The 14,494-nt window shown below is 40.2% G+C and overlaps 1 protein-coding gene across 2 annotated transcripts; it reads left to right on the top strand.

The window, feature by feature from the left end:
• Positions 1 to 329: 329 nt before the first annotated feature.
• On the top strand, positions 330 to 14,094 carry lhx6a (LIM homeobox 6a). Of its 2 annotated transcripts, none has more exons than XM_014983303.2 (9): positions 330 to 863; positions 1,690 to 1,761; positions 1,909 to 2,091; positions 3,629 to 3,750; positions 10,351 to 10,568; positions 11,819 to 11,919; positions 12,017 to 12,112; positions 12,306 to 12,480; positions 12,595 to 14,094. In XM_014983303.2, exons 1-9 carry the CDS (start codon positions 786 to 788, stop codon positions 12,672 to 12,674), a joined length of 1,125 nt encoding a protein of 374 aa, XP_014838789.1. In that variant the 5' UTR covers positions 330 to 785; the 3' UTR covers positions 12,675 to 14,094. The 2 variants fall into 2 exon arrangements, with proteins under 2 accessions (XP_014838789.1, XP_014838788.1); XM_014983302.2 differs by having other exon boundaries at positions 331 to 863; positions 10,348 to 10,568.
• Positions 14,095 to 14,494: the final 400 nt, after the last annotated feature.

Raw genomic sequence — 14,494 nt, 5'->3', positions numbered from 1 at the left:
TAGCCAATCAGACATGATGAATGGCTGGTTAAAATGTTGAGAAGGAACTGTAATTTTTATTTACATGAATATGATAAAAAAAAAAAACGATTTAACAGTTAAAATGTATATGATCACTTTTTAGATTTGCTAAATCCACAAATAGTAAAAATGTATTTATAAGTTCAGCACATTAAGTTTGCTATTATTTTTATTCGCTCAGAGAACACGCAGATGCATAACTTGAGTAAGTTTGTGTCACAGCTGTTGCAAACTGTGTCCACCCTTCTGAAACTCTTTCCTCTCCCTCCCCCTTCTTTAACTATAAGGCAGGCCCGCAGAGCCGCGCAAACTTTCCCTGCAGCTCTGCAGAGACACTTTGGTTCTGTTCTCCTGGCGCTCTGGTCGCCGCAGCCCAGCCGGCCTCTCCTGAAGACTCGGAGTAAAAAAGCTGCCAAACCCTCCGTTTGATTCACTTCCTGTAGACGGGCTTCTACTCAAAAGTGGAGAGAAAGAGAGGGAGACACAGAGAGAGAGAGAGAGAGAGAAAGAAGGAGGGAGAAGAAGTCGGACACGGGAGTCATCGCATCTGCAAAGCTTCTGCCTGGTTGCCTAGATCTGAACGCGCTGCAGGGGTTCAGCGGAGAAAAACTTAGTGTCAAAAACAGAAACGGTGCACCAGATATCCAACGGATATTGCAAACCTTGACGCCGACTGACGCGCTGTTTCTTCCCCTGGTTCGAGGCGCAGAGTTTGGAGACGCTGAAGACTTGAGACTGCAGGACGGGGGGCGGTGGGGGAGTTCATGTACTGGAAAAATGAAGTTTTGTCCCCTCTCTCAGAGGGAAATAAGATTCTGTCTGAAGGAGTTCCAACAAAGCAGGTACTGACACTTTGGGAAACTGTTATCAGGGGGTGCGTATAGCACCATTTTGCGCCTGGGTTTTGCGCAAACTCTGTGCGTAAAAAAACAAACAAACAAACAACAACAAAAAAACGCTCCTTCATTGCATGTCACCTCCGGCCAGACCGCGCCGTTTCTTTGCATCCCGCAGCCTCCGGCTTTGTGCGTCTTTTTTCTTTTTGCCTCTCTGTGATGTCACAGGAATCACGGCTTGTGTACTGAGATCAGCCGCACGCGCCAGCCGCCGTGAGGAGGCACGCGCCCTCTCTGTTATGAATAGCGTGATTTGCGGTCCGCGAACCTCTCTCCCTCTCTCTCCTCCGTCTGTGTCGAGCGCAGCCAGTTTCGCCCTGAAGAGAATTAGATTTTAATTACAGCCATTAAAAATCAAATTTGCAATTCTTTGGGTGACCCGTTGCCTTCTGCTGATTGACAGATGAAATTGACACTCCGGGTCCCTCTTATCCGCAGCTATTTGTAATTACAGGTAGTTGTCCCCCCCTCCTCCCCTCCTCCACTCTTGCTGTCCTGGATTGCGCAGAAAATACTATTATTCTCAGAGGCATGGGTTAAGGGCATGGGGGAAAAAAATCAATCCAAATTGAAATAGCTTCATTAAAATGTGCCTTTTGTTGCGGGGGCCCCGTTAGCGGTTTTAAGCGCGGCTTATTGTCGGGACTGCTTTATAAAGGAGCAGCCCTGCAGAGGGTTCCGCAAATGTCTCCCGGGGATTTTTTTTTTCTCAACTGAAGATGAGATGTGGAAACTGATGAAGACCGGGAACTCACTGAAGGCTTTCTTGTAGGTGATCTGCGTCGAGCATCAGAGCACACCGGGATCCCCGCGCAGCACTGTGGACTCCAAACACACACCGATGGTGAGCGCCTCTCTATCGTTTGACATCAGTGCATCTGTTTAGAAGTGGGAAATCGCGCAATAAAAATGGCGACATGATCCGAACAGGATTTTTTTTTTTTAATTTTTAAAATTTTATTTTTATTATAATGATTGCCTCTGTTTTCAGTCTCACTCGGACGGGGAGTCCCAGCGCTCCAATATGGAGCGGGAAGACATCCGCTCTCCTCCCAGCACTCCGTCCACCCCCTCCGTGTGCTCGCCGACCTCCACCGCCAGCTCCGTGCCGTCCACCGGGAAGAACGTGTGCGCCAGCTGCGGGCTGGAGATCCTGGACAGATACTTGCTGAAGGTGAGCCGGAGACCTACTCTATTTTAATTCCCGCCTCATTAAAAAAAAAAGGACATCTTGTATGAAAATCGACAGACAACAGCCAGTCTGCAAAGTACAAACAGAAGCAAAGTGTGCGTGTTTACTGTGGTCTTACTGGGAATGTAACAGACGCGCTTGTGTGTTTGTTCTGGTGTGCTGGAGTGAAAAGAAAGTCTCAACATCTTAATGCGCCTATTGTGTTGGACGATGGCACCCAAACTGCGGAACGGCAAAGAGAGAGAGAGAGAAAAAAAATCTAAAGTATTTATACAGCAAATTTAAAAAGGTTATCATTATTATTTGAACGGATCGTGAATGTTAACAGATGCGGCTGATGTTATCTCCAGCGTGAAATGTTCGGAAACTGGTTTTGTGAGGTCTGTTGTCCCACAACAACAATAATTACACATTCAAACTTTTCTGACAGTTTAAACAAAAAATATATACATGCTGTAATAGACATTTTTATTGCTTAAATATTAACCTAAAAACAGCAATAATAAAATAGTTTCCCCTCGTTCTTCCAAGTTGTTGTTTAAATTTGACCAACTATTTAATCATTGAAATTATTTCAATAATATTTTGAAAGTAATAAATGCATATAAGAATTATTTATGCTAAAAATATTTTCTTCAGTAAACGAAGTATCTAAATAGAAAAAGACTATATTTACCGTGTTTCTAATTAAATACAGCGTTTAAAATATTTATTTTTATATTTTGAAATATAACAGAAATTATACATTATTATGTCAACTTCTTCTTGTGAAATTTTCTTTGGTAATTCAACCCTACATAATTTAATATACACACTGACAATTTAGTGGTAAAGAAAACTCATAATTGTTAAAATATCATGCTGCTCTCTAAGGTTGCGGCTAACAAACCAAACAAAAGCCACGTTTTTCACAAACTGTAAAAATGGTTATTATTATCATCACCAAAATTATTATTAATTATTATTATTATTATTATTATTATTATTATTATTATTATTATTATTATTATTATTATTATTTGTAGCAGTAGTAGTAGTAATGCTACATATCATTTTTAATAGATAAAAAATACAATACAATAATTGTCATAATAATTCACAGTATGTGAAAACATAAAGCTGGACTGACTTACAAAAAACAGCAACATCAAAACCGAGACAAATCGAAACAATTTTTTGACAATTTTTCTTCTTCTTTTTCTTCTTCTTGTTTTTTTTTTTTTTTTTTTTTTTTTTTTTTTACATTTTCCGACATGTAAATCATAAGTGATAGGCCTGATCTCTCTCGGGGGGAAACTGGCGATAATCTCGTTAACTGAGTCGAGATCAGCCTTTGTGTTCATATTAGTGCTGATTAGACGGAACTCTGCAGCATGTGGCAGCAGGGTTATCTCAGCACTGACAAGCTAACTCACTGTTCTTGTTTTCTTCTTTTTTTTCTTTCTTTTTTTTTTTTCCTTTGGGCGGGGGGTGGCGGGGGTTTGATCGTGGATTTGACACGGCTGGTGTCTTTTCGCAGGTGAACAACCTGATTTGGCACGTGCGCTGCCTGGAGTGCTCGGTGTGCAGAACGTCACTGCGTCAGCACAGCAGCTGCTACATCAAGAACAAGGAGATCTTCTGCAAAATGGATTATTTCAGGTAGGGGTAAGTTTATGGTCCCGTTTTCAAAACACCACGTCTGCTCTATAGTTTTTCCATCTCTCTCTCTCTTTTTCTCTCCTACACACACGCAAACATACGAGCATGCACACGCACCCTGCATCCTGTATATCCTTGGAGGTAGATGCGGGCTGCTTCATGTAATTTTGAAAGGCTCTTTCAAAAGCTGAAACTGTGTATCAAAATAAAAGTCAGTGCTCACAGGGAAGAGTTGAAAGATCCGCGTTGTTGTTATGGCTGTCTGACACACAACGTTTCTAAGAGCCGCAGAAAGGAAAGCACCGCTCTCTGCTTCTCAAGCATAAAACATGTTTGTTGTGAGAGTTTAAATCTTCATATTTATTAGCAGGACAATTTCACGTTTTTGATTCGACTGCTTTTAAAAAGGCGTTCATTAAAGCTCCTTGAGTTTATTTAATCTTATTTTTCCACTATTATCAGCTTGGAAGCGTTGCTGTTTCCTGACTGCAAACGAGATTTTCGCATGATTCACACAATGCAGCACACAGAGCAGTCAGAATTTAGCTGCTGTTAGTCCGGACCCCAAAATTTACCCAAGTCCAATTACGTTGCAAATCGCAAACTCACTCTTAAGGCACCAAGACCAACCGGTCAAATTTATGTATTTATAAATATATCTATAATTCTGTTAAATGGAGGTATAAATATTTTTTTTTCTTCAGAATTTCTTCTTTTTTCTGACTGGAAGTGATGATGTTTTGGAGTGGGTCAGTCAGACATTAGGGAGATGGAAGGGAGGCCTTCCAACCTCAAAGAGCTGAAGCTCAGCATCAATAAGTATAAATATCAAATGTAGAAATGCACAAAAATCTGCTCAGCAATCTTGAGCAACAAGATTTTATTGCTCTGATGGTAATAAAAAAATCTCTGCTCATGTAGAAAGATTAATATAATTTTGCTGTGAAGTTTTTGCTTGATTAAAAAAAAAAACAATAAAAAGACAAAACGAGACAAAGTTTTAAATCATTTGGATAATTTTGCCCGAAATTATCGGATTGCTTGCAATATTTAATGGCTTCATTCTTGGATCTACACTTCTTACCAGTAATTATTTTCTATTATGAAACCCAAAGGGTGAACACAAGATATTGCTCTCTATGCATGCATATGTGTGAGAGTTTGTGTGGTGTGTGAGGTTGAAATGAGTTCACGCCAGCAGCATAGTAATATTATGTTCAGTAGCTGGGTTGGGGTCAGACACACAACGCCTATTTATGCTTAACACTGCAGTGTGTGTGTGTGTGTGTGTGTGTGTGTGTGTGTGTGTGTGTGTTAAACAGAGCAGAGGAAGAGAGTGCATGGAGCAGCGCGTGAACTTGGGTGTTTGTCTGATCAGAACCTGACACCAGGCCAGGCCAGTGCTCTGAGGTTTATAATCACCCGCAATTAGCTGTCCTCCAACCCCAGACCCACAGGCCTCCAGACCAGCAATTAGACCGCCCCAAGAGTCTGGTCCAGCATGTTCCTGACATGAATGTGACTCTTATCCAAACTGAAATTCAGATGCAAAGAGACATGAAGCTGCACACTTTAACGCGCATTATTTGAAATGCATATTATGTACAAATAATATGATTTCACACGGAGATCTGTGCTCACGTACGAGCTGTCAGTCATTTTGCAATTTTTTAAAAACAAACTGGAGTTTCATGTTTGCCTTGCTATGTTGTGTTGCTGAACCAGTGGCCTGTTTAAATGCTCTATCCTTTGCTTTTTAAAATTAAACTATGACACACAAAGGCACACTGTAGAGTTTAAACTAAATTCGAATCATATTTCCCAAAAAAAGAACATAATCTAGCTTTTATTGTCATTGGAAATATTGTTATATTTCAGGGTTTAATTTTGAACGTGTGTCGGCTTAGTAATGCCGTCAAAGCACGACGACTGACTTTTTTATGTAAAGTTGTACATATTTACCTTTTGAGATACAAGATACGGTGCTATTTTACAGGGTGAATTATAAACTGAATCATCCGACCATTTTTGTCCCCACAGAGCAGCAGGATTTTTGGTGAAATAATTACATGGTTATGGGCAGTGCCAGTATTAAGAGGCCTTCAGTCGAGTTACTTAGCTACAAATAGAGCTCTTATTTATGACACCTAAATAAATGTAAAAAAGTTCAATTAAGAATAGTGGAGAAGTTTTGCCAATGGTGTATATTTATGGTTTTGGTTAAATACTAACATCTTAGCTGATTAAAATAGGGCAACACTTCCAATTGGCAAATTAAAAGTACAATTTAGCAGTTTTAACTCAGAAATAAATCAAAACGTAATAGTGAGGATTTGTGTGTTTTGCAGGTCAATCGCTATCAAGTAGAAGAGTGAATCCTCTAATTTTGTAACAATTTTCTTGTAACATATCAACATTTCCTAGTTGAATTCTTAGAAGTTGATTTGCCGTTTCTTTAAGTTGGCCTGAGAATATAAAATCGTGTAAAAGCGTAGCAGTAAGCAGTCTGGTTCTGCTGCGGGGCCTGCTGCGCCTCGCCCCGTTCTGTAAACACAAACTGCAGTCTGGGCTTAGGCCATCAGATTTAAAAGTGAGCTAAACACCGCTGGAGTCCCGATCCTCTGGGCTGCTTTCAGACCTCTGGAGATGTTTCCTCATCTGTGTCAGCCTCTCATCTGGCTTTGGACTGACAGCTCCTTTAATGGGGCGTAATAGCAGGAAATCAGAGTGGGTTTCCCTCTGTGTATGTGTGTGCAGGGATGGAGTTGCAGGGGGGTTTGAAGGGGATAAAGCCCCCGCTGTGCCTCTCAAACCAATGTCAGACCTCGGGAGTTTATCTCACACAAACTCTTACAGATATATATAATATATATAAAATGCTTCTTTATCAGCCTCTTTCTCTTCCTCGCCTTCCCCTCGCTCCACGGAAACCTCGTCCATGAGCGTCGTGAGCTGCAGGCAACACGGGAAGTTGCTCTGCTGCACTAATCAGGGGCTCCCTGGGACGTCAGGGCTGCAACTATGAGTGTGTGTTTCACATCTAAATGCCGTGCACCTCTTTATGCATGTGCACTCTTTGTTATTTTTGGAATAGCAATTATTCATCACCCTACCCACTTCTATTTAACTGATTAGGTCTCCATGGTAGCAAAAAAAAAAAAAAAAAAAGGAAAACAGTGGGCACAGAGAGTGGTTTGATTTTTTTTTTTTAAAGCAAATAAAAAAAATCTGTCTGCATTTGTTCTATTTAGTTAAATGCAATGATTGTATTCTCAGATTGAGCAGAAAGACTTTTGAATAAAGGAAAAAAAAAAACAAATCCAAAAATCATCTTCTTTTCTCTTATTTGATTCCTCTGCTGCAAACCTGAGACGAACCATAAAGCCACACAGTCAGGCATGATCAGAGTTTGTACAAATCTAATAATGGCGAAGTGAGTTTCTCAAAGCTCATAAGGAATAATGCAAGAATCAGTAGCTCCTGAAAGCGCTTTCAGCAGCAAGAAGATTACTATAAAAAAGAAATAATATGAAAATTAGTCAAACAAGAGGCCGGTAATGAAAATGATTTTAGTGGTGTGGGATGTTGTAGAGGTGGCCAGAAATGACAGTGTTCCAACATAAATATGTTTTTTTTCTTTTTCTTTTTTTTAAATGAAGAACAGAGTAGAAGGAGGAAACTGATCGAGATAGAGGAGTAGGAGGCTCAAACATGGGGATGGTTTACAGCTTTCCTGGGTTCTGTCTCTTAGCATGAAACTGACAAGCTGTCATGCTGGATTAGTCACAACGTTTCACAATGTTTTCCTTCTTTACTGTACAAACGGGCTGGAATCCTCTGTAACGATGTGCACGGCGAGCCACGGGGTCAATTTGTTTCTGGCACGACCTTATTGGCTCGTAAGCACAGCCCATGCTGTGGCTAGTCACAATTTATTGGCTCTATTATTACTTGCTGATTTATGATAAAATCCAGAAGGGAGTGCAGTTAAGATAGCGAGTAAGACACAGTCAACGACTTGCCCTCCATGACACCACGTGCATGAAAATGAAACCTCTCGCTCTTATGCAGAAGAGGAGCTGCAACCTTGTGATGTCGAGGCTGTAGTACGCTTTTATCCCAGACAGAGTGGACTTGAGTGCACTGAAACGCTGCCAAACCCACTCACTTGGCAACGCACCCTTGTCCTCCTGCTCTCTCGCTTACGTTCCTCACATTGCCACTTCCCTCTGCACTACGACTGTTTGCCTCGGTCCTTCGCCTTCCCGATGGATGTCCATTATCCTGCTCCCTTGCCTATATTTCTCTAAAGTATTTTTGAAATACAGCTTTCCTCTGAGCTTTATTCATGGCGTCTTCTGATATCTAAAAGGATATCTCCACAGCAAGCATTAATCACCATAAATCTGGCTGTACACTCCTGTTAAAGGTTGCTGTTTATGCAGCTCTTTTTTTTTATTTTTATTTTATTTTTTTTATTTCAGGCTGCCTCCTTCACCAGAATTGCCAGCTGCTGACCTCAACAATAGCTCTTAACCTAACCCCAACCATCTTGAACTTGAAGCATTTAACATTCATTAAAGTCCATAATGCACACTTCAGAACACAACTCAATCCCATGCTCTATTCATGTGTAAAGCATTACTTTTTTTTTGGGACATTTTAAAGCATCTGACAAACGTGATATTTTACGGCAATTTTCTTTATTTGCATTAGGTGTCTTGTCTATTCCTGTGTGATTGTTTAAAATTAGATTTAGCAACTGTGTTTATTAATGCATGTGGCCAAAAACTCAATTAGTGAAAAACAGAGAAGGACATCATCATTGGATATTATGTTTTACCTGGAAAATAACAGTGAAAAGTGTTGTACTGTTTGAAGTTTATTTTTTTTGTACAAATACAGCCAGTACACCTCGACTTGTGTTTTTGTGTTTAGATGAGTATTTCCTGGTTAGGGCTAATGTTGGAGCTAATGCTACTGTTTCCTTTCTTCTACTCTCCTTGTTTCTCCTTCCCATAGAAAGAACGCCTGACTCAGTACTTCTGTGCTTAATGGAGTCAGAAAATCGGCAATAATCAAAGTATTTTTCCCGTGGATTTTGTGTACTCTTTTTGCTTTCCTTTTTCCGTATTAGATGTGCTCCCTTGTTTATTTATCTCTCTCTCTCTCTGCTTATTTTACTCTTAACATCCAGCTGGTCAAGGGCAGATGCCCAGAATTTACTGGTTTCTCCCCATTACAAAGGGAGTGCTTCCTTCCCATTCTCAGGATTTGTTGTTAATGACTCAATTAAATTGAGGGCCCCGTTAAAACTTTTAAACTAATCACCATACAGTACAGTCAACTAAATTTGACTGCATTGTATTCGAACTGCAATCTGATTTGAATCTAGTTTTATGGCTGTTTTGACTAGAATGAACTAGACCAATTTAAACTGAATTTTGACCAAAGACAGTTCTATACAGTTAGACTTGAAATCAGATTGTCTTGCAAAATACCTCAAGATATATTTGTTTTCAATTAGTGCTGTATGAAAAATGCAGTTGGCTTTTTTGTTGTTGTTTTTATTCACATATCAGTTCTCGTTAACCCACGTTTTGCTAACAGTTCTCCGTTTCCTCTATCATCACAAATTCACCTCCACTCTTGATTAGCATTAGCATAGCTACATTTAACAGCTGTAGGCACCAAGGGTGTGGACAGGCTGTGATGTTGCACATATTTATTTTGTGATGGTGGCTGTGATTTGGTTCATTGTGCAGCACAAAATTAAATACATTTAGAGTACCTTAGCAGCTTATATCTACAAACATGTTATATTTTTCTCATCTGTCATATTCACAGCCTCTGAAATGCAGCTATTCTTTTCTTTTTTTTTTTTGTAGGATGAAAGTTTTCTTTTTCCCCCGCAGAATTTGTTGATCAAACAACTTAACGTCCACTTCCTCAAATACAGCTATCCCCTTTCTCTTGCAGTGCCTCCTCGGATATTCATTTCTCACCCACTGTTTCCCCCATGCTCATCAACTCCCCAAACCGCCCACCCGCAACAGTAACTAACACACAGAGGAGCTCACTCTTACTATCAGTTACAGTGTTGTGACCTGAAATGATGTCATTGTCCTTCCTCCTTCTCCAGGGTGTGCAACCCCCTGCTCCTCCGTCTAATTTAGGATGTGTGTTTACTTGTGTGTGTGCGTGCATTGGGGGGGAAGGGGGGTGTGCGGGTGTCTGTGTGTGTCAGGGCCTTCATGGATCAACCAGGAAATTGCAGGTGTTGGTTTGTTTGTATTCAAGGCTCAGCTTGCAGGATTTTATTTTCTAAAAGCTTCATCCTCCTCCAAGGTTTCTTCCCTCAAAGGCTTCGGAAAATGCCACAAGTTTAAACACACACACGCATGCACGCAGACACATACACACGCATACTTCATCTTGGTAAAAAAAAAAAAAAAAAAGTGTTCTGAAAGAAAAGGATGGAATTGTGCACATTTCATTTTTAGGATTTGTTTTCGAGTGAACACTGCCCTCATTTCTCTCTCTGTGTTTCCTTCTCCTCCTCCGCCCCATGCTGTTCTCCTTTTCTCTCCTTCACAGTAGGTTTGGTACTAAGTGTGCCCGCTGTGGGCGGCAGATATATGCCAGCGACTGGGTGCGTCGTGCGAGGGGGAACGCATACCACTTGGCCTGCTTTGCGTGCTACTCGTGTAAGAGGCAGCTGTCTACGGGAGAGGAGTTCGGCTTGGTGGAGGAGAAGGTTTTGTGTCGGATCCACTACGACACCATGGTGGAGAACCTGAAGCGGGCGGCTGAGAGTGGTGAGGGGCAAAGATGTTTTCCCTGTGCCATTATGCATTTTCTGTATGCTGCAAGCATATAGTTTCTTGTGGCTCACACTATTATTTAGGACAACTTGGTCCACAAACCTAGCCAACGGCAAGAAGTGTTAACAGGCAGGCAAAAAGATGCCCTCTGCAGTAGGACACACAGCTAGCACTCGTTGCCGTCAGTCAAACTCTTTTGAGCTACATGCAAAACCACTGTGGGTGTGGAGATCATTTTCTTCAGCAGAGACCCAGGGAGCTGGTCAGAGTTTCTTGTTAGTATTTAGATAAAGCTAAATACAGTGTAATTCTGTAAGAAAAGATGTAATATGCTGTAAAACTTTGCACTATGGTTGAAGTCCATTTTTTTTAGGAGGACAACCACCCAGAAAATACAGCCGCCGCAGCTGCATTATTATGTATCGGGTGAAAGCATAGTCATGTATTAATCTACACTCAAATTCAGTTGAGAATGTGGAGGAGGACTTAAAAATGAATGTTCACAGAAGCTCTTAATCTAATCTGACCGAGTTTAAGCTGTTTTGCAAAGAAGAAAGGGCAAAGGTTTCAGTTCTCGGATTGTGAAGCTGGTGTAGCGATACACCCCAAAATACCTGCTGTTGTAATTGGAAAGAGGAGTTTTACAATTACTGACTTGGGAGGGCTGAGTGGAAATGCACAACACACTTTTCAGATTAAATTTTGTGTTAAAAAAAACAAACAAACGATGCACTTCTTTGAGTTTATCTTTCACATAAGTTCCAGCACTAAAATGAGAAGAAAACATAAATGCACTTAACATGACAAATGAAAGCACACACTATAAAAATGTCCTTTGTTTTGCCTATTTAATCACTGACAGCTGTTTGAAATTATTTTGAAACTATTTTAGGACCATTACTCATAAAATCCTGCAAAATATTTTGCAGTTAAATGCAAAATATGAGTTTTAATAGACAATATGTTTTTTGGGGGTTAAAAATGTTTTTCTGACAGTGTTGATATGCTATGAATCTTCTTAATGCTTATCAAAACTTTTGCCAATTTTCTGTAAGTCATCTGAAAGTTTGAAATCTGGGATAGCCAATATTTTGAAAGCATGCTGCAACTCAACGTTTTAAAAATGTAAAATATGGATCTGTTGGACGTGATGCAGAAGATGCTGACACTAAACAAAACGTGTGATACCGCTTAGCTGCAAATATGCACTGGATCTATGTCTGATCATTCGGTGTGTTTTTCAGGTAACGGTATTACGTTAGAGGGTGCAGTACCGACGGAACAGGACAGTCAGCCTAAACCCGCCAAAAGAGCACGAACGTCGTTCACTGCAGAGCAGCTACAGGTGAGACTCTCCCTTCAATGAGTGTCTTAGAAACTGCAATTTTTTTTTTAGCAACTCCTATGGTTCATCTCTATTAATATGTTGTCAACGTACGAAGATCATGCAGGCGCAGTTTGCTCAGGACAACAATCCAGACGCCCAAACGCTACAGAAACTGGCAGACATGACGGGCCTGAGCAGAAGAGTTATACAGGTCAGAAAGGTCACACATATTCACAGTCTACTCATCTGCATGCAAACTCAAATGATTCTTTGTCTTGATCAAAGCAGATGAATAGAATAATTAAGGTGCTTTTTGTTTTTTTGTTTTTTAGACTTTATGTTACATCAGCATAAAGCGGTGAAGGGGAAAAAGCGTAGCTACATGATGTTTTCTGTCTTCATAGGTGTGGTTTCAAAACTGCAGAGCGAGACATAAAAAGCACACGCCCCAGCACAGCGGTGCTCCGCAGGGTCATCCTCAGTCCAGGATACCCTCGTCGCTGCCCGATGAGCTGCATTACTCCCCGTTCGGCAGTCCTGAGCGTGCGCGCATGGTAGCTCTTCACGGGTATATCGATAGTGAGTTTACTTTTTTTTTTCTTCTCATCTCTACGATGTTTTTGAAGCTTCATCAAAGACAAGATATTCATTTATGTGTCTTTTTTTTTTTTTTTTTAAATACATGTTTTTCAGGTCATCCGTTTTCCGTCCTGACCTCTCAGAGCCTCCCTCACCAGGCCATGTCGCTGCCCCAGCTCCCCCTCAGCCGCTAGCTCTCCACGTGACCCCTGACCTCTGGATCTTTACTCCGGATCTGCCGTCAGTGAAGCCGCCTGACCTCACTTGAAGATTGTGCAAGAGTCGTGGAGAAAAGACTAATCTCCCAATCATGGACGGAAGGAGAAAGGGACAGATCTGCCGTCGTCTTCTCTTCTTTTCAGTGGACGGGAACATTCAGCCTGTGACCAGCGTGTCAAATCAATCACCTTCCAGCATTTATCAGCAGGAACTCTCAATCTGTGTTTCACACCCACTGACGGACCCACCCTGATTCTCATGTACAGCATCTTCCGCTCTCTTCACCCACCTTCAAACTTGGGGGAATTTTAAATGGATGTAACTGATAAAAGAAGCAGGACTGCAGCTTCTCGAAGGTTGTCAGATTGTTGAAGATTAAATTAAAATGTCACTGTGGCCCGTTGGGAAGGGCTCACACATTAGAGGTAAGACTCCTCCCTTTCTTTTTTTTTTTTTTTTTTCTCAAAGCAACCATGAAGGAAAGTTAAATGTAAACGATATACTGTTTGCATTTGAAATAACTATTTACTTAATGATATTGTAATAAAAAAACAAACAAAAAAAATTCAAGTTTTCAAATACATTTTAGCTTAACAGCTTTACAATTAAAATTTTGGTATACAAAATACAAACAAAACAATATGTGCCTTATTCATTAAAAATAAAGCTTCCTCATTAGTAAATTCAAAACTAAAGACGTTTGATGATTTAAAATGGTAAGTATTTATAAAACGCCCCTCCAGATTACACTCACACATTTCTCTCTTAAAATATTGGATGAGTCTTTTTTTTATTGAATAAAGGCTTTGGCATCTGTCCTAATTCTTTTACAATGCTTCTAATAAAGAGAAAATCTCATTTTAACATCTACTCAAACCATTCCTGAAGAAAGTCGCATGTTTGTATTTTCAGTAATTTATATTTAGAAGGTTGCTTGATTTGCCTCTCTGTGTGTGTGTGTGTGTGTGGGTGTGTGGGTGTGTGTGTGTGTGTGTGTGTGTGTGTGTGTGTGTGTTTTTTTACACCATAAGGAAAACTGAGAACTTTGGTACAATATCGACCCAATTAAACCAAGTGGGTTTGTACATAGTGAGAAGTGTGCATGTGTTTCTGTGTGTTTTTGGGGCGGGGAGAGTGAGTGAGTGTGCGTTTGTATCTTAGTGCCATGGCCGTTGTGTTGAGACAGAATCCAACGACACCTCAAAGACCTTGTATTTATTGACGTGATAAAAATCCCTGTAAAAAGCACTTTTTCCCACTTTCTGACATCGTTTTAAGTCAAGAAATATTAACAAGAAAAAAAAGAGAAAAATAAATAAAACAAAGGGTTTATTTGAGAGACTGTGCATCATAAATGTTTTGTGTAATAAAATGCAATAAATCAGAATGTGATCATTTGGTTTGGGTGTGTGTGTTTTTTTTTTTTTAAAGTTTATTTGTGACAATGCATAGATTATCATCCTAAAAACATCAAACCAGAGGAGCGGCACGGGAAAATCAGCATGATAGTTAAATTAGTCTTGAGTGAAATTAAAGCAACTATTTAGATAACAAAGCCTAATTGTTTATTGGATCAACGTCTGAGTATTCGTGTGCTGATTGCTGTGTGCATGTTTCGCTCTTTGGGTGAAGGATGATGTCTGTCTCACATTATTACTGGACACCTTGTTGTTTTTGTTCCTGTTAATGTGGGATGGGCAGAAAGCAGGAAAACTGTATCCAAAACTGCATTAGAAAAGTATCTTTTAAATTATAATTAAAAGATAGCTAAGTGACTGAGAGGTCCTACATATTG

This window comes from Poecilia mexicana, unplaced genomic scaffold (assembly GCF_051168715.1).
Source record: "Poecilia mexicana isolate PSO_F unplaced genomic scaffold, ASM5116871v1 scaffold_12, whole genome shotgun sequence".
NCBI classification, from domain to species: Eukaryota; Metazoa; Chordata; class Actinopteri; order Cyprinodontiformes; family Poeciliidae; genus Poecilia; species Poecilia mexicana.
This window is presented reverse-complemented; position numbering and strand designations above follow the sequence as displayed.